At 26.6% G+C, this 20,140-nt stretch overlaps 3 protein-coding genes across 3 annotated transcripts; all 3 read left to right on the plus strand.

Annotated features, from left to right (window-relative positions):
- The first annotated feature begins 528 nt into the window (after positions 1 to 528).
- On the plus strand, positions 529 to 4,317 carry LOC145848372 (tetraspanin-8-like). The gene is made up of 7 exons (XM_082953881.1): positions 529 to 609; positions 1,135 to 1,209; positions 1,297 to 1,374; positions 2,687 to 2,848; positions 3,070 to 3,153; positions 3,246 to 3,300; positions 4,096 to 4,317. Exons 1-7 carry the CDS (start codon positions 544 to 546, stop codon positions 4,101 to 4,103), a joined length of 528 nt encoding a protein of 175 aa, XP_082810007.1. The 5' UTR covers positions 529 to 543; the 3' UTR covers positions 4,104 to 4,317.
- Positions 4,318 to 9,311: 4,994 nt separating this feature from the next.
- Positions 9,312 to 14,032, plus strand: LOC145833928 (CD9 antigen-like). Its single transcript, XM_082941205.1, has 8 exons — positions 9,312 to 9,401; positions 10,717 to 10,813; positions 11,823 to 11,920; positions 12,106 to 12,180; positions 12,250 to 12,345; positions 12,624 to 12,779; positions 13,310 to 13,393; positions 13,674 to 14,032. Exons 1-8 carry the CDS (start codon positions 9,345 to 9,347, stop codon positions 13,737 to 13,739), a joined length of 729 nt encoding a protein of 242 aa, XP_082797331.1. The 5' UTR covers positions 9,312 to 9,344; the 3' UTR covers positions 13,740 to 14,032.
- Positions 14,033 to 16,522: 2,490 nt separating this feature from the next.
- On the plus strand, positions 16,523 to 19,915 carry LOC145833937 (CD9 antigen-like). The gene is made up of 9 exons (XM_082941215.1): positions 16,523 to 16,618; positions 17,381 to 17,477; positions 17,779 to 17,876; positions 18,194 to 18,268; positions 18,336 to 18,419; positions 18,872 to 19,018; positions 19,193 to 19,276; positions 19,617 to 19,685; positions 19,891 to 19,915. The coding sequence occupies exons 1-8, from the start codon at positions 16,562 to 16,564 to the stop codon at positions 19,677 to 19,679; spliced, it is 705 nt and encodes a 234-aa protein (XP_082797341.1). The 5' UTR covers positions 16,523 to 16,561; the 3' UTR covers positions 19,680 to 19,685; positions 19,891 to 19,915.
- Positions 19,916 to 20,140: the final 225 nt, after the last annotated feature.

Here is a 20,140-nt window from a genome sequence, read left to right on the forward strand (position 1 = left end):
TCGAGTTGATCCAAGTTTTGCGGATGCGGTCAATGTTGCTGGCATAAATATTTATACAGGCTAGTTTTATTTGTTTTTGTCAGTTTGTATGTAATAATTAAAACACTGTTTACTTTTAAAAGTAGCTTTTTTTTTGTTAAGCTAAAAAAATGTTTTAAAGGTCAGTTACGTTACCATAACATACAACTTCTATCTTGTTACTTCAGCTTAATCGTTTTAATTTATATAAAAATCACAAAAATGTAAGTAAAAATATTTTCAAATAAAATTGATACTAAAAGATTTTTTATAGGACTATACTAAATAAAAAATTAAAATTGAAGACTACAACGCATGCTGACTTTTGAAAAAAAAGTTTGAATACTAAATATTCTTTTCAAACGCGTATAAACATTTATCCTTAACCTAAAAACTAGCTGCTTAAATCTACCTCATCTTGATGCTGATTTTTTATTTCATTTTTTAAACCACCTTAGAGTCGCATGAAATTACAAACTAACAAATGTAACAGGTTCGTACATTCTCATTGGTACCGGTGCCGCCATGATCGGAATCGGCTTCTTCGGTTGCTGCGGGGCCATGAAGGAAAGTGCGTGCCTGCTTGGAACTGTGAGTTATAAAAAATTATTACTGGTGTGTCATCAAACATACTTGTGTGTATAAACTTCTGGTCACGTTTTTTGATTTTTTTTTGTTATTTTTTCACATTTTGTATAACATAAAAAATTACATTATAACATTAAATAATAATAATGTGCACAGTTGCTACTGACTTAGATAGTTACTTTTCATAATACTTTTTATAAAACTTTTTATATGGAAACAATAGTATTTTTTTACTACTAAATATGGTAACCTTGTCAGGAACTATTTAAAAACAAAAAAAAAATTATAAACTTAAACTATATTATCACTACTGATGAAAAATAAAGTTGTTACTGAATTTACTACTGTGAACATTTTAAGACTCATTGCTTCAAAAGTAATAAATATTATAATCAATCATATTTTTTTATGTACATCTATATAAAATTAAATATAAATTTTTTTAAATTAAAAATTTTTCTAAAAATTGTTTTGCAATGAAACTACCAATATTACTCTTGATTTTTGAAACAATCCACACGTTTTTAGTACTTCTTCTGTCTTCTGCTAGTCCTCGGTGTCGAAGTAGGAGTGGGAGCTTGGCTCTTCATCAACTACGGATCTGTAAGTTGAAAAGTTGTAGCATAAAAAATGATATTTTCCTTATTAGAAAAATTCAAATATACTTGGACGTAATTAATAAAATTCTAGGTCGAATCAGTTGTAACAGCCGCATTATCGAAGCTCGATCCAACTGAAGACGGATACCAAACAAATATTCAGAAAAATGTTAGTATTTTATCTTTAATCAATTACGTTAAGAAAATTTAATTGTTTTAGCGGTATTTTTAGTACTAAAACTTGATTTTTATAGTTAACTTTCAAAGGTTAGAAAATTTTAAGTTTGTTATTAACTGCTAATGCTATTTGTAATGCAAAAACATTTACTGTGTAAATTTTTAAACATTTTTATTTAAGAAAAGTACGGTTAACGTTATATTTAAGAAAACTATGAGCTTCAAATAACATCAATTTTACAAAAGTCTCAAGTATAAATAAAAGCTAAATTATATTTTTGATGCATTGTAGTTATAATAGTTTAAAAAGTTTTAAACTATTTACTTATTTTTATCTTTGAGGTTATTGCTTAAATAAAACAAAAAGAAGTTTTAACTTTTTTATATTTTCTTTTTTGCAAGTAAATTTAAAAAAGGATTTAAATTAATAACTAAACTTATTTTCAAAGTATTCCTCGACACTTTGTAGCTAATATTCTAAACCAGCTTTTTTTCAAAATTTTAAATATTTAAAAATTCTTTTAAATATATAATTTATAAGCCTTATCTTGTATAAGTTTTTGCGACTAAAATTAAATTTTAATGCAGTCGAGACGTCGTTAGTGCTTTTTTTAAAGTTGTGTTTATTTTCAATTTTTGTTTTACTTAAGTGCATAGTGTGTAAGCTTACGTGGTAGCATTACGCACTGAACAGCTCACTATGACTGTAATATTTGCTCAACCGCGAGCAATTAGTCAGCAGAAGTTTATTGTTTACTTTTATTCTCTGAATATAAAGTAAACTTTGACTTGTTGAACAAAACTTTTTTTATTAATGTACAACGAATTTTGAAAAAAAACGTTAACTGTAAATTAACATTTGATATAACCTAAACAAACACTTTTATCTTTTATTTATTTTAATAAAAACATTTGCTCGTTAGCTTTACTTTATAGTAAAACGGTACTAGTTTACTAAAAAAATAAACATCTTTAACAATAAATACCGATGATTTCAGTTTTAGTAGACAGCACAAAACAAACTACCACAATTTATAAGAGTATTTATAGTTTTGAAAATTATTCTTATAAATATAATACTATACTATTTTGAGATTTGAACAAAACTTTTTATTCAATGCGGAATTCTGAAACGCTGTGCCTGTTAAATGCATAATAGTCGTTTGAAACTAGCTAACTGTGTTTTCTAAAGTTTTACAATTCAAGATACAACTAGCTTTTTGAAACACACCACTGCATACGAAACTTAAGTTTTCAATTCAGCACAAGTTAGATAAAAAACTTCACAAAAAACCTCACGACAGTTCAAATGTTGCGGAACCGACACCATATGCGGGAGCTTCGACCCGAAAACGGGGCCGGTGGGGTGCGAGTGTGAGGGCAGCGACCTGTGTCTGCCCCTGGACAAGATATCGGAGTGCAATCTGGACGCTTCCGTCAACAAAAGCGTGGTCATCTACTCCACTGTGAGTGTTTTGAGTTTTGTTGTTTTCTTTTCAAAAGCGAGTTTGAAGTCGTTTTTAAGAATAGCTGGTATGAAAAATAATCTTTTTAATAAGTACAAACAAGTTCATAACAAAAGCTTGAAACCTATATGAACATCAAAAGTTTATTCAATTTTAGTGCTCTGATGTCGTCCAAAATTTAAAAATTTTTACCAGCAGCTTATTTTATTTATTTTTTACAGACCTGTGCTACCGCTCTCACTTCATTCATTGATCAAAACATCACTCTGATCGGAGGAGTCGCTCTCGGCATTGGCTTGGCTGAGGTTGAAATACTTGTCATGTTTAGCTTTAATATTTTACTGGATTTTTAATAATTTGTCTGTATTTTAAAGTGTAATAAAATACTCTTGCACAGATTTTGGGCATGATGATCGCGTTGTACATGTGCTGCAAGATAAGAAACAAAGAAAGTAAGTACTTTGAGTAATTAGTTGTAGAGTGTTTTTGTTTTATAACATCAATACTTTTTATTGGTTTTGTTTACTTTATAAAAAACAGCGTACGACTCGTTTGTTAATGCTGTTCCGTATGACAATTAGACACAAGTTGTAAAAAGGTATGAAATAAAAACAACTCTATTTTGATTTCAGACTGTTTTGCTATATTTTGTTAAGGCTATAGCTGTAAAACTTTAACTTGTATTACGTTTTTCTTTATTTAAGTTAACTGTTTTTAGAGTCAAATTTTAACAACTAATAATAACAAAATTTTTAGTTGGCTGCATATTTATTTCTTAAATACTTATTAGTTTGCTTGCTTAATGGTCTATGCTCTGTTTAAAATGATACAAATTATTTTTAAAATAGCCTAACAGGGACGTAGCTACTAAAACATAGGTTGTTATACATATAGCTAAAGGGTTTAACCATAAATAAGTTTGTTTGATCTAACCAAGTTGTTTAGGGTTTTTGTTAAATTTTTAAAATTTTATTTTTACAGATATTTATTAAACTACGTCCCTGGAACTTAACTTCAAGTAGTAATCTTTTTAACTTTTGTAAAGTTTAAGTTAAACTTCAATTTTTATCTATAAAAGTTTAAGTTTTTAAGCTTAAATATTAAGTATTTTATCAAGTTAACTAAATTAAAAACAATTTCTAAGATTAAATATTAAAAGTTAACAAGTGCTAATATTATTCAAAAACTATCAGAAATATTTTTAAACGTGTACATTAAATCTTTTTAATGCTAAATTAAATTTTCAGGTTATTAAACAACAACAATCCAAAGAACCAAAAGATACATTGAACACAATCTTTTATTTTAATTTTATATAATAAAATACTTCAATTATTGCTTTTAATTCAAATCATGTTATTATTATAATCATCTTTAGTTTTCTAAAGCATCTTTCTGACGTAAAATATTTTTCTCAAAAAAAATCACAAACAAATTTGCACTTTTACACAAAAGTTATACAAATATCAAAAAACCTGAAAGTACTTTTTCAAAGTGTAAATTTTACATTTCCGTTTTATAGTACATTTTCCTAAATACTTTCAATTTAAGAATGTTAAGTAAATTGTACTGTCACCCATTAGAATATAATTTAGTTAACGTTAAACTTAACAAGAGTGTCGTTGTAATAATAAAGTGTTCTCAAAATCCTAAAATGAAGTCAAAAACTAAAAAACTAAGTTATACGTTAGTTCTAAGAGAAATTTTTTTGTAAGGTTGTTATGTAAATTTAATTTAACCTAAATTATGAAAAATAAGGAACTTTTACTTTTAAGCTTCCCTTAGAATTTTTAAATAAAAAGACTAAAATTTTTAATTTTAGATGATTGTTTTTTTAGATAAATAGATTGACACGTATGTTAATGCTAGTAGTTTCTTTTTTTATTTATTATAAACGGTACATAAGACAACAGTACCTTGTACCGGTTTCTATCATTAGTTTGTTTCAAAACAAACATTTACAGAATAAATCAGTATCATTTGAATATTAATTAGCACTTACTTTAATTAAATACCAAACGATGTTATTTATATTTTATATAACTATAATGTATAATAACAATTTGCAATTATAATTATTCTTATCTATGTGTAATTGTAGCAACTTTAGCTAATATTGTGAATTTATTTTAAAGTTTAAAAAACTTAATTTCTTTATTTACGATTGTTTAACGTAAAAAAGGTTGGTTGTAAAAAACCTTTATAATAGGGGTGGGCAACGTACGGCCCGCGGGCCGGATCAGGCCCTCAGAGTGAAAATTACCGGCCCCGACCGTTTTATATACTTTAATGGGATCCGGCCCACAAATGAAAATGACCGGCCCGCGAAGGGTCAATATTACAAGATTTTCATAAAACTTTTTATAAAACTTTTACAAAACAAAACTGTAAGAATTTGAAATTAAAAACATGCTAAAAAATGACTTTATAAATTAATGTGTTCTAATAAATACACCGTTTTGTCTTAATATTTTGTGTTGTTCTAGCTTAGTTGGAATACCTTTTTGCCAAATTACCCCAAGCAAAGTGTTTTTTCAAGTACGATATTTGTCAACTACAATGTCAATTCTATTTACAAACATTATTTAAACATCTGACACGTCTCAATCTTCATCTTAAGTTGTCAGATTTGAGAAAGTTTTGTGAATTTGAAGGGTTCAAAAAAGTGATCAACTGTATCCATAAAGTTAGAATCCGGCCGGCTCTAAAACTTTTTTTAAAAGTAAAATCCGACAGGATCTAAAATTTTTTAAAAGTAAATCCGACCGGATCCGGATTTCGACTTAATACTAGAATCCAGTCGGATTTAGATCTAAAAAGTCATATTTCGGCTGGATTCGGATACTGGATCCGGTAAATAACTAATTCAAAATACTCCTGCCCGCAAAAGACTTAATTTTTCCGCATCCGGCCCGTTGGTTAAAAAACGTTGCCTACCCCTACTTTATAAGGTACTAAATTAAAGTTAAAAAAAAACTTGTGTATACAGCAAGTAAAATTACTTTTTTAGTTTGATGATCGAAGAGGTTTTCAGAAAAGACCTTTTCAAGAGCTTTGATTTCTTTTTCGAATTGAAAAATAAATTGTATCTAAGACGTAATACTCAACACTTTTTTTTTAACATTTAAACATTAAATGGTTTTTGAATATCTTATAAAGAATTGTGTTTAGTAATAAACTTTTGACTTAGATTAGAAATAATAGTAAAATCAAGTATAAACATTAATAAAATTGCTATAGTTCATATATAATGTATATTGTTACGATTTACAGTTTTAAAGTTTAGTTGCTGCATGGAAAACTTGTATTTGATAACTGACGCTGTATTATAATCGATACACGTATAAAAGCTAATATTTATTTTTATAATAAATGATATTATCCGTTTTTTTCTACCAGTAGCTAGAACTTTATAGTTTGTTTGTTTGTTTATTTCCATGAAAACGGCCAAAGCTTTATTTTTGTTTGCCCATTAGTTAAGATTTTAAATAGTCTGGGCCCATTTCTCATTACTGTATGATTGAAGTAGCTACTTTATAAATGTAATATTCTCTAAAAGCTAGTTCTATATTTAAGCAGTATCTAAGTAGTTGTCTGTAGGTTTTACTAAAGAGTTTGCTTTGTATAATGAAATCAGAGTTTATTTAAATAGTTTTACAATTTTATAACTATGTTTTGCAATATTACAAAGCTCAAAACTATGGATTCAATTGTATTGCATAAGTGTAAATACAGTTTTCTCTTAGAAGATCTTTTTAACTTTGAAATAAGTAAGGACTATATTTTTAAAATGCTTCCTTTTAACATTCGTTATTGTTTATAACTTAAATCATCTTTAACTAAAAAAATTAAAATAAGTTAATCAAAATTTTAACAAAAATTATAAATATTTGTTTTCTGCGAACTTTCAGGTAATTATACAGTATCAATCTAAAAAAGTCTGTTTGGCTAAATGGTAATGAAACTAATTATTGTATGTTCTGTTTTGTGAAACTAGCACTCTAAGGGAAATTTTTTAAATAAGCAAAAACCATACATATAACTATCTGTTTCGTTAATAATACTTACATGATTTGTTTTCATTATTAAACTAAAAAAGTTACAATATAGATTAACTTTCTTAGGAGTTCTATTTGTTAATATTAGTTTTGTTTTAATTAAATAAAATCAAAAACTTTGATTTTGATATATGTTTTTTTTCGAAGTAGTGACTCTTAAACTTTAAAGTCAATAAACAACAAACGAAAAAAATTGGAATTTAGACGCAAAAAGAGTTTATTTCATATACTAGTATTTAAATATGCATGCTACAATTGATAACATTTATCTGATAACACAAAACAGTTTGTTCGAAAATACTTTGAATGCTATAAAAATAACTTTTTGAATGTATTAACAGTTATTAACACTGTTTATGGTATGTAAGAAGTTATAAATCTATTATAAATTATTACTTGAGTTTTTTCATGTAATACTTACACGGTTAAACAAAATGAACTAAGATTACTTAAAATTAGTTTAAAAAACTTTTTTAAATCATATTTACAATTTTTATAAAGCAACTACTTGTTAGCAAACTTTGTTTATGAAAATTTTAATAACAATGAAGTTTTTTTTAATAAATAGCAATGCAAATTGTTTTACAGCAACTACTTTTGTTATTACTTATTTATGTTCGTTTATTTCAAAGAATTATTCATATTTCAATGACATTAGAACTCAAGAATAAGAAAACTAAGTTTTAAATGTCAGATGATTAGTTCCGTTATTTATCTAGAAATATTTTAAGCGTTGACAGTTTTGTTTATTAGAATACGTACGTAAAACAATACTGTTATATATACAAGATCAACTATCAGAAAAATAACTAAATTAGTAAATTAAAAAAATTATGGTATGTTGTTTTTAGAACGAAAAATTATCTAAGCCTACATAAGACAACTTCATACAAACTTATAGAACCTAGTTGTAGTTTTAATGTTTGTTTACGTTTAGTTTCACGTTTTGTTAGTTTTTTAAAAGTATAAATACTAATTTTATTGATTTATGACTTACTAATTATGTTTTAAGAGTTTTTCTAACAGCAAACTTTCAAATTCACATATTTCATGCTAACGATTTCAATGATAGTGTGAATATTCACTTGTATTAAAAACATATACAACAAACAATTGCTTTCAATTACTTTGACTGTTCATAATCAAATATCTTAATATCAAATACTAAGTCTCGGCTTGATATTTCATAAGTAACTTAGGTTTAAAATATTGTTAATGTTTAAATCTTTTATTTAACTAGTTATTAATTTTTTTTAATTTTTACCTTTAACTTATTTCATATTTCTTGAAACTTTAGTTGTTAGTTATATTTGCTTCTTAGAGTTTAGTTCAGTATAGTTTTTTGATAAAAGATTTTGAACTTAATCATAATACTATAAACTCTGATTTATTAAATTAAAAATCTGAATTTTTAGCCATATTATAAAAGAAAATGCTTTTTTTTGATTCACGTCAAAATTATAAAGTATTCTAAATAAATATACAATTTTAGTCTTATTCTTTAGTTTTATTTAAAAACTTATCAATATCTTTTTTAATTAATTCAAAACATTTTGTATTTTACAAGCAGCTTAAATCAACTACTTATTTTTACTTTTAAAGTATATCACTATAAAACTAGTTACAATCTTTTGTTTTGTATTGCGAAAGAACTGTTCAGCCATGAAACTTTTAATGGGAAAATATCTTCAAACAATCAGTTTTATTGCTTTTTGGATAAAAGTTGAATGTTTTACTTCTTGTTTATTTACAAAAAAAAGTGGGAGTTTTCCTATGCCAGCACGTGAAAATGCGCACATTAATATCTCCCATTAGGAGCAATGCCAAGCGTAAACAAAATACACAGAGATAGCATTTTCTCCAGTTTGCATGTTAATTATTCACTTGCTGTGTGCTTAGATGGCTTGCCTTCTCCACTCTTATCTCTACGTACTTTTTTTTCTAAGTATAACAAGGCTGTTCCGCGCACTGCATAGCCAATTTAGACTTTCAGCGGTACGCAACGCAGAGTGGTATTTTGCTTGTAGACTTGAACTTTTAACGTTTAGCATTCTAGATCGTATCTTGTTCCTAACACAGAGAGCAAAGAACCAGTTTTGGCAGTTTTTGTGTTGAAAGCTCGTTTAAGGGACGGAACCTTGAGAAGTACTGAATATTTCATTAGGTTGAAGGATTATTTTTGAGCAAAAATCAGATTGAAGTCGTTTGTACGCTTTTTTTTTGCGAATTGAGCTTTAAGCGTAGCATTGTAATGTTTTATTAGTCAGTAGTTATATAAGGTTTTCAACATAGATTAAAAAAAATTTAAATTATGTAGAACAAACTAAGTTTTTAAAATTGTTAAAGGTTAAACGTAGTTTTAAAACTACTTATGTCTTAATTAATTATTTCAAATTACTTTTTCCAGAAAAATATTTGTTTAATTAACTAAAAACAAAATGTGTGTGGAAAAAATTTGCAAGTACCTTTTATTTTTGTTCAACTTCTGTTTCTGGGTAAGCTTTAGAAGTAGAAATTTTATTTAAAAGGTAAATAACACATACTAACTTCATTTTTACATTGACTTCAATACATGTATTATTATTACCGTATACAATAAAAGTAACTTAGATAAAAAGGTGCAAAAATAACAGTTTTTTTTGTCCTAAGAGGATCATCAAAAAATAATCAGAGTTAACGTAAGCTACTTATAATTAAAAATATTTTTTTTTAACTTGAGACAGTTAAAGTATTTAGAAAAATTTGTGGAAAGACTTAAAAATTGCTGTTCAAATTGATTCAAAACCTTAAACTGTTTAAAAAATTACTTAAAATTGTTTTAAAAGAAGGTCGTTTTGAAATATTTATAATCTTCTTACGAATTTTGTATTTTTATTGTGCTAAAAGGATTTAGTTTTATTACTAACGTTTTTATGCTTTTTTAAGAAAAACTGCTGTTTTTTTTTTAAGATAGGAAAAATTACTTAAAAAAAACTATTGGGCAATAACAAAAAATATTAATGACGCTTATTTTTTTAAGCTTATATTAAAATTTATTAATGACTACTATTTTTTTAAACTTTTATTAATCGTCTGTATATTTTGTAACCAAATTTATCCGAAAAACTTGTATTTTGGTTTAAAATTAAATTTAAAACTAAAATTGAACAACTATGAAAAGCACTTGAAAGATAGACGCTCGATATTTAACGTCACAACTTTTATTTTTATTTTCAGGCGGTTGCCGTGTGAGATGATGTAAATAAAATCGAAGTTTTCAGTTGCCATGTTAAGACTTGCGCTGTTTGTTTGCTCAAATACTTGTCTTGTCTCTTTGTTTATTTTTGTAAATACTTTTCCGCCGTTTTTTTTTTTGTTTTAACTAACCACACCCTTTGAATTTTTAATTTTTAGGAAAAAAGGTTGTGTATTTTCGATAAGTATTTACTTTGATACAAAAATACTCAATAACTACAACTTTATCATAGTTTTATATTGCCATTGGCACTAAAGCGATGATAAATGTATACTTTCAATTAGCTATTAGCGGTTTATGATAAATTCTTGTTCATACTGCGTAATGAGCAAAAGCGAACCTACTAAATTCACACTAAAAAAATGTGGTTTGTAAGAACATATGATAGATCGACTTTAAATACTATTTAAAAAACTTACTTAAAATTATGTATTGAATTTTTTTTTTTAATTTTAAGTTTTTTGTTTAATCAAAAATACAACTGCAATTATTTTCAATGACAATTATGTAGTTATAAACATATAATGTTTTACAATTTTTAAATTTCACAATTCAACTATGTATAATATTAACAGGCAGCAGGTGTTGCATTGTTAGGAGTATCGATCTGGCTTCTTGTGGATGACAGTTTGTCTGATGTAGTCACAGTGGCAAATATAAACATATATACGGGTAAATATTTTTGAAATTCGCTAAGAATATTGTATGTATATACTAATAATTTTAATACTTGCTTTATTTAAATTTACAAAAGTACTTTTAGTAAATAAACTTATAGTTTAGCTTAATATATCATAACATACATTTTAGCTATCCTTTGCTTTTAAAAGCATAAGTACGAAATTTTTTAGCCAAAAAAATACTTTTAGTATTCAATTAGAATATAAAAAGCCTTACAAGTAAAAATGCTTTTTTATCAAACAAAATTTTACGTATATCAATATAACTTGCTTTTAAAAAATAATAAAAGTGTTCAAAGATTTATATTTAAGAAGCTCTTTAAATACATTTAGCTATTCTAAAATTTCAATATACTTTGTTAAATAGTTAGCATAAGCCATATCAAGAAGTAAAATAAATTTATCAATTTCTAATATTACTTCTACCTATTATAATAAACTAAATAACTTTAACCTGGAGTTAAGACAAAACGGTAAAACATTAGAGATGTTTTTAATTAGAACTACTTTAATAGTCATAGTTTGCATTTATTTTATTCAATATACTAAAATACATTTTAAGCTTTTTTAATTTAATTTGAAAGATAACCTAAAATTTCCTATAATCGATTTACCTTTACTTTTATCTGATTAAGATTGAAAGCACTAAAAATAAGTTGTTATTTGATCTATAAAATTTTGAAAGCAACAATTGAGCATCTTTTTATACTCTCACGCTTCAAAATTTAAAAAATCATTTTCGATAGCACTTGAAAATTAATAAAATAACAAAGCAAGTAATTTTTATATATTCATTTTATCTACATGACCCTCTAAAACTTCACTAAAACAAAACGTTTTGTTCGCTCTTGAGAAAAATCACTTTCGTTTGACAGATTGGGTTAAAAAGGTTACTGTTAAAAAATATCTTTTTCAGAGAAAAATATCAATTAACTGTAATAAAACTTTGAAAACGGACTTAAAAAATCCCCTACAATGAAAACAATTTAAATACTTTACAGGGTCGTACGTGTTGGTAGCTGCTGGTGCAGTGATGCTGGTTGTGGGTTTCGCGGGTTGCTGTGGGGCTTTGAAGGAGTCGACTTGCCTCCTGGGGCTTGTGAGTTGTTATAAAGTTTTTTTTTATGTCTTTTACTTTTTCTCGATTGTTTGATTACTGTTGTGAAGTTATAACATAAATTTTTTAAAAGTTACTTTTTAAAAGGTTGTATTTAAATTTTCAATAAGTTAAAATACCAATTAAATTACTTGTGAATTTTTTTAAATGTATACTTTTCTCAACAGTACTTCATTTGCCTTTTCTGCATTTTCGGCGTTCAAATCGGAATTGCCATTTGGGGCTTCATTGAGTTTAACTCGGTAAGTTTTCACTTTTAAAGTATTTCTACACAAAACAGGATAAAAATAACATCCTGATATTTTCATCAGCTAGATGAAGCAATCACTTTTGGACTCAACGAGACAGCCATTGCAAACGGTGGTATTGACGGAGAAGACCCGGCATTCAAGAACATCCAACAGTCTGTAAGTCGAAACCAAATAAAGAACTTAATTTTTAATTTTTTCAAGTTTAAAACACACCGCAAAATTTACGTTTGAAATATAAACTGTTTTGTCACAAAGTATACTCTCTTTTTATAAGTGGGTTACAAAACTTCTTTTAACATTACCATATCCTTAATATGCTATGTTAACGACATAAGACACTAATTTTCATAGTTTTTGCTAAAATAGATTAAATAAAAGTCCAAAATCAACTGCAAAATGTGTTTTACCAAAGCTATTGTTCTTCCTCATTACAGTTCAGCTGCTGCGGCGTGTCGACGATCTGCGACGGATTCGAGGTAGACTTTTACGAGGGATGCGAGTGTGATGTGCCTAGCGACAACTGCGCTGTCGTACAAGCTAAAAACGATCTCGATTGCCCATCTTCAAATGGTCAGACCGTATTCCAGACTGTCAGTTTGCTGTGTTTTAAGTTCTTTTTTTTTGTAGCTTTTTCCTATAACTTTGGTATCAGCTTTTCGAGTAATCAGTTCAAAAGTTTTCATTTCAAAAATCACTTTTTTAAGCATGATCCACGTAAACCTTTTAAATTTAAAGAGGTATCGCTTGCAATTGTATATGGCTAATGTAGATTTAATTTACCTAGTACTGTTTAGAAACATTTTTGTTTTACATATTATAAACATAACCATCAAAAGAACATAAAATATTACAAAGTTTCAGTGTTGTTTTAAAACTTCTCAGGTTTAAATTAAACAAAAAAATGCCATTCATTTTAAATTTATTTCATCAAACTCCGTTCATGTTTTATTTTCGCTCATACAAAAAAACTCAAACACAAGGACACATTTCAAGGCAAACAAACACGACAAACATCATTCCTGTTAATGTTTAACCGAGTTCCAAACATCATCTTCACTGTCTATGACGTAAACAGACTAATTCGTTATATTTCTTTAGTAAGTCGTATATGTTTTTGCAGCCGTGCAACGAGGCGATATACGAGTTTGTGGACGACAACATGCTGCTGGTGGCGGGAATCGCGCTTGGCATCGGGCTGGCTGAAGTGAGGGAATTCGATTGATACTGTTTTGATAATTTGTTAACTAGAGCAAACGTAAATATTAAATGTTTTTAATTTAAATTCAATATAAAAATGTCTCTAGAGCACGAAATAAAAATAGTCAAAAACGTTTAGCTGAACATCTAGTGTTAGAAAACTTTAAACGTTTTTTGTTATTCAATATGTTAATACAATAGTTAAAAACTAATGCACTTTATAAATGTAATAAACTTATCATAAGCTTATCATATTGTATTTTTTTAAACAATTTTATTTATTCAAGGTTCTCGGTATGATAATCGCCTGTTGCCTGTGCAATCATGTCAAAGAAAAGGGTCAAGTAGCGTAGAAAAACGTAGAAATTCATAAATAGTTTTGCAAAAAAAAACTTTAATTTCAATTTATTAGATGCATGTAATTAATTAAATTTACATTCTAGCTGATTAGCATTGGTAGAAATTATAAACTGTTGAATTTTCAAATACATTTTCAAATCCTAGCTTTTATGTGACTTGAAACATTTTCATATGAGTAAACCATATTTTACTATGCATTTTAAAACTGTTGACACTTTTATTGCTGTTGTTTTCACTTTCCTTGAAAAAATGTAACAAGTTTTTTTTTAGTAAATTTCATCAGTTTTGTAGCTTGTCATACGTTCCAAAAATATTAGTTTACTCTAATACACCTAACATAAGTAAACACCTGTTTTAATTTAGTTATTTTTGAAACCAATAAAGCTATTTAAAAGTTCTATCAAATTAGAAATTATTTTAATAGGGTTTATCAATTTTATAACGCTTTAAAACTTGAACAGTATAAAAGTTCAGTTGTAAATTTATAACTACCTTAATTATTATCATTTCAATCATTGTAGGGTTAATAATCTAACTTTAGGAAACGTTTTAGTATGCCTACATAGACATAATGTAGTATAACTATTACATAAACACTTTTTTTCAAGATAAAGCTAAGTTATTAATTATGTAAGAGCAAAATTTGTACCTTGCTAGAAGTAATCATCTCTACAAATATTTTAGAAAATCCGTATAACAGTTTAAAATTTTACTAAGTATGTGTATGCGTATAGAAAAAAAAGTAATAAGTTTAGTTTAACCTAGTAACTTGTATTAATAAAACTTTTAAATTCCTTTAATGCAAAAGTTTGTTACCTTCTAAGAACAGTTCAAAGGAAATTGAAACTTTAAATAAACCTTATGCTTTATCGCTCTTGAAACGTATTAGTTAATCAGCAAATAGTGTTTAAAACTTTGAACAAGTTTGGCTAAACTTTTAATTTTATTATAAAAGTATAACTTTTAGATTTAATTTCAGTGAACTATAAATTGTGCAAGTAGACCTGAAATCGATATTTTGTTGTTTACTTTGAAATTTTATTATTCGGTAGATGTAGACGTAACGGAATATTCTAATTTTGAATTGTTTTAAAATATAAACTGAGAGTATTTAAAAAAATATTCTGTCTGCTAAGTTAAAAAATAGTTTAAATTCAAATGAAAATCACAAATAACTATCCAAAATCGTAGCAACAGTCAATACTGATTGTTAGTTGCCATAATTTTAGGTTTTGTAAACCTAGCGGTTGTAATCCTTTAGTTTTTTTACGTTTAGACTGTCTTGCTTCTTATTGTGAATTATAAAAAGTAAAATCTATAATTCTAGAAGAAGTAATTTTAAAAAATTATAATTCATAGCTGCTCTGCTATAAAAACAAAACTATAGTTCGCTACTATACAAAACTGTAGACTATATAAGTTTATTGAACGACAAAAAAAACGCTCAAAATATTTGGTTCTAGGACCTGGTGCACGAAAAACCTTTCGGTTATTGAGTCGCACACCACTTGGAAGACTTTTAACGTTTTTTCCACGGCGTAGAACTGTAGACTACTATGTACTAGTATATTAACTTGTTTATCAGACCAACCTATGAAAACTTCTAAAGTCTATAAAGCATGTTATTAGGTAGAAGCTCTTATAGATGAAAAAAAAACAGTTTAAAAAATTTATTCAAGTTATCAACCTTTTTTTTCAAAAAACCAGAGCAAACATTATCAAATAAAGTTATTTTTAGCTAAAAGTTTTAAAGATTATTTTGGGATATTTTGGTGTGTCGTTTTTTTTCAAAAATTTGTTTGCTAACACATAAATATGTTAAACTAATTTTATGAATTGACTATTTGAATCAATGTTTTAGTTTAGCACTTATTGTAAAGGTTCACAGTAGTTTTGTGTTTTCGGGTAATTTTTTTGTATTAAAGAAAAAAGCTAGTTGTTTCAGTAGTTTTATAATGAAAAACGTAGTTATCCATTAAAAGTTTAGTTTAAGTTTTAGTTTAAGTTTTAGTTTAACTTTTGTAATTACGAGTTATTTGTTTTAAAAATATAACCTGTGAAAAATAATTGAAGAAAGTTATTTTTTTTCCAAGTTTAGTTTAATTACATCGTCCAAAAATTTACCGTATTTTAAATTTATAAATATTCTTTCATTCTTGTACTCTCAAGTTTAAAGCAGGTATATGAGATTTTAAAATTTCTTTAATAAATATCAAATTAATGTCTAACATTGTTTGCAGTAGTTGAAAAAGTTAAAGTCTTCTAACTTTCAAAATAAAATTTAAAATAACTACTGTCAACAATAAGTTGATAACAATATTTTCATAAATTTTATTAATTTATGTACTGTGGTTTAACTTATAAAGGTAAAAACTTGTATAAAAAATTTAAAATTTAAAATATAAATACTGTTTTAATTTCAATAATAGCAAAGTGTTCATAGTGAAACTTGTAGATAAGTTCTCAAGTTTCAATTTAATATATAACAGGCTTAAAATTAATAATGATAAGTAAAGCAATATGACAGAAATAAAACTATGCGTCAGTTTGTAAAACACTTTTACTTATAAACATTCTTAATACATACTTTTTTTTTAAATACAGTTAAAAACTAAGCTTATGCAATTTTAAAAAGTAGTAGAAATTTTTTTATTAAAACAACTAAATTTAAAACTTGGTACCATATTTGTAAAACTCTATAAAAAGAACTAAACTTGTGAAAAACTCTGTTTGACTTTGTACAGGTGTACATAGGGTTAATGTATAATTGAATTACAGATTTTATAAAAATAATTAATTACAAATAATATACAAAATGTGCGTCTACAAACTGGTCAAGGCCTTGTTTTTCACCTTCAATGTAATTTTTTGGGTGAGTTGTTGTTCAAATTTTGTTAGTAGTTGTTATGTTCTCTATTTTTTAAAATTTATCGTAATTTAACTAATCAAAAACAAAACATAGATATTAACCAACTGCGTAATAAATTAAGTTAATGAATTTATTAAATAAATAATTTAAAGAATAGAAAAATAAATAGACATTCCACAAGTGAACAGTTTTTTTTTTATTTTACTATACAATCTAAAGCTGCAGTTTAAATATACTAAAGTTGTTTATCAAAATTTTGAATAAAAGTACAGACACTTTTCTAATTAAAAATAAAGTCACATATAAATTGTGTGTTTTTTTGAAAAAACCACATTCTCTTTTATAAAGTTAAACAGTTGACTGATGTGCTTACCTAAACTAAACTGATTAAAAAAAGACAGAGCAAACATCATAAAATAAAGTTTTTTACTTTTAAATTAAAGTAAAAATTTTAACAAAAAAATTCAAGCTATATTCTTCTTGTAGAGTTTTATTTATTCAAAAAAGATTAAATATTAACTTTGATTATTTTCTAAACATTTTTTCAAACACAATCATTCTTAAAGTTTTAACTTCTAAAATATAGTAACAAATAAATAAATAAATAATTCTGTTGATACTACACACTAAAATAGTTTTTTAAAGCAGTAGGGTCCTAACAATAAACCGCTACAAGTCTTGCACTTAAAAGGTATGCGTTAAAGCGGCCAAAACAACAATTTTATTCACAAACCATCATTATAACCTAAACATTTTAACCGGTAGGCGGCAGGCTGCACACTCCTGGGAGTTTCTATTTGGCTGCTGGTTGACGACGAAGTTGCTGACACGGTTGAAATTGCCGGGGTCGACATTTACACTGGTATAACTGTTGTACATGAATTAACACACGGCTTATATAAATTCAAGTGACAGTTGTTCTTTATTTAGAAAAAAATACGATCTATATAATCGTCGAGACATTTTGAAGAAGCTTCATTTCAGAAAAAATACTTACACCTTTAAAACAAATAAATTGTTAACGCAGAAACTTATTTTTACTTTTTCATAGTTGAAACAACAAGAAAAACAAATTAATTGTAATTTTTTTTGTATAGTAATCAAACTGTTAACACAACAAATAAAAAAAACACCATAATAATATAACAAGTATCACTAAACAGGTTCTTATGTCCTCATTGTCGCGGGGGCTTTGATGTTTGTAGTGGGATTCGCTGGGTGTTGCGGTGCGATGAAGAACAGCACTTTGCTGCTTGGTACCGTGAGTTAACCAACTTGCAATAAATATATTATAAGTTTTTTCGATATTTGATATACTTCTTATCTAAAATTAAATAAACCAGTCTAATATTCTAGTATTTATTTAGTATTTAAGCTTAAGGATCGTTTACTTTAATCTATAAAAACTTGGTTAAGAACAAATTAATCTAAACGGTGAAATATTGAATCGCTTACTTTCTTTTAAAACTCTATTGTAATGTATTAAAGACACAAAACTAAAAAATGTCTAAACATGATTTAAAATCTAAGTTAAAGTCTAAAAAGGTTCTAAATTCACCTTTCTTCTTACTTTTTTAGTACTTTGGATTTTTGTTCGTCATTTTCGGGCTTCAAGTTGGAATTTCAATTTGGGCGTTTATTGAATACGGATCAGTGAGTTTTCTCAACAAATTGTTTATAGTTTAAATTGTACTTTGATAACAACTCAAGTCTTTTTCAGCTTGAAGAAGCGGTGACGGCGGGATTAGAAGCAACTGCAAATCCAATAGAAGAAAATACAGAATACAAGAACATACAAGGAACAGTAAGATTTTTTTTTGCTTTTAGATTAAATATAATTTTATTCTTTAAACTGTCTAGCACTATTTTCTAACTTTTACGTTGTAGAAGAGGTTTAACCTTTAATAAATGCAAAATTTACTTTTTTTTTTCTTAGATTACTAGCTAGATTTAAAATCTAAGTTTGAAATTGCGATATAAATTTAGTTTTATTCTTAATTCTTTTATAAAAGACTTAAGTAACAACCTACTAGCTAGAGAATAAAAACTTAAAACTTTGCTGTTCTAATACTTTTAACTTTTTTATCAAGTTTTTTACGTTATAAGTAACTGCAACTACTTAAAATCTTACGGATTTGGACAAAACTAACAAAGTAAAACTTAAACTCTTGTCCATTGAAAATGTTTTTTACAGAAATTTTAAGATACGTTTTAGAATTAAGTGTAACACAAAATATTGAAATTCTATTTTTATAGTTCCAATGCTGCGGTGTTTCGACAGTTTGTGAGGGTTTTAATTCAAAAGTTTACGAAGGCTGTGGATGTTCAGATACTTCTGATGAAAATTGCGGTACAACAGTTCCAACTTCTTGTACAAAACCATCAACCAGTATTTACCAAACTGTAATTATTTCATTATTTTTGTTTTATAATTTTAATGAAAAATCTTCTTCTGAATCAGTTGTCAAAAACTAATAAAAACAAAACTAAAAGTCAACAAAAGTTTTGAAAAGAATTTTTTCTAACACCTGTTTATTAGTTATGTGTTTTTTAATGAAGTTTAATTTTCCCCCACAGCCATGCAGCGAAGCGGTGTACGATTTTATAGACAGCAACATGCTTCTGGTGGCCGGAATCGCACTCGCCATCGGTCTCGCAGAAGTTCGTAACTTTTTTTTTTAACTACAAATATTGATACAATTGGTTTCTAGATATTAAGATGCTTTCTTGAACATTGTAGTTCGTGCAAATATCTATGGAGCTTTATATTAGAGTTACTCTAGAAAGAAAAGACCCTCTGATCAAAATATTGTTCAGATTAATCACTTTGTTGTAATAAAATTTAATAAAAATTTACCCAAGCTACAGACTTTTACAAACTCTTTTTTCAAGTATTTTATTCAACCAGATAAATTGCAGCTCTATTTAATTATCAAACATTTTGTCAACTTTATATTTACATCAAATGACATTATTATAAATGAATTTATATCAAACACAGATACTTGGAATGGTCATTGCCTGCTGCTTGTGCAACAAAATTAAAGAAAAAGGAGACATTTAAACAAAAGTAAGTTTATACTATACTGATTTTTTTTTTAATTCAACTTATAGTACACCTTTCGATGTCAACAACAAATTCAATTTAAAATATTTTTGAATAAAATAGTAATGTTAAAAACATATGTTTACAATGTTTAAACAGTCGCCAATAACTCTATGAAAAAATTCAAATACAAAAAACATGTGTACTTATAACTAAATATTTTCATCAGGTGAAGAGAGAAACATCGATGAGAGCACTTTTTAATTCGTGTTTTCAATACAAGTCTACCTAAATTTCATGCACATTACTGTCTGCCGAAATTGTTCTAATTATAAAATGTTTTCTTATCATTGTAATTTGTTTTTGTTTTTATAATGTTAATACTGAATAAAATGTTTTAAGAAATTATATGTTTGGTATATTTACAACCGTTTGAAGCGTTTAAAGTTATTTATAAACTACTTAAATTTACTAACTAC

The sequence above is a fragment of the Thalia democratica genome, chromosome 1 (genome assembly GCF_965202585.1).
Source record: "Thalia democratica chromosome 1, ktThaDemo2.hap1.1, whole genome shotgun sequence".
Classification (NCBI taxonomy): domain Eukaryota; kingdom Metazoa; phylum Chordata; class Thaliacea; order Salpida; family Salpidae; genus Thalia; species Thalia democratica.

Bases quoted from the DNA above. Each gene is read 5' to 3' on its own strand.
- LOC145848372 (XM_082953881.1), top strand. From the start codon at position 544: ATGATCGGAATCGGCTTCTTCGGTTGCTGCGGGGCCATGAAGGAAAGT. The intron at 1,210-1,296 runs GTAAGTTGAAAA...ATAAAATTCTAG, and splicing joins TCTTCATCAACTACGGATCT to GTCGAATCAGTTGTAACAGC. The intron at 2,849-3,069 runs GTGAGTGTTTTG...TATTTTTTACAG, and splicing joins GCGTGGTCATCTACTCCACT to ACCTGTGCTACCGCTCTCAC.
- LOC145833928 (XM_082941205.1), top strand. From the start codon at position 9,345: ATGTGTGTGGAAAAAATTTGCAAGTACCTTTTATTTTTGTTCAACTTC. The intron at 10,814-11,822 runs GTAAATATTTTT...AATACTTTACAG, and splicing joins AAATATAAACATATATACGG to GGTCGTACGTGTTGGTAGCT. The intron at 12,346-12,623 runs GTAAGTCGAAAC...TCCTCATTACAG, and splicing joins TCAAGAACATCCAACAGTCT to TTCAGCTGCTGCGGCGTGTC.
- LOC145833937 (XM_082941215.1), top strand. From the start codon at position 16,562: ATGTGCGTCTACAAACTGGTCAAGGCCTTGTTTTTCACCTTCAATGTA. The intron at 18,269-18,335 runs GTGAGTTTTCTC...AGTCTTTTTCAG, and splicing joins CGTTTATTGAATACGGATCA to CTTGAAGAAGCGGTGACGGC. The intron at 19,277-19,616 runs GTTCGTAACTTT...TATCAAACACAG, and splicing joins TCGCCATCGGTCTCGCAGAA to ATACTTGGAATGGTCATTGC.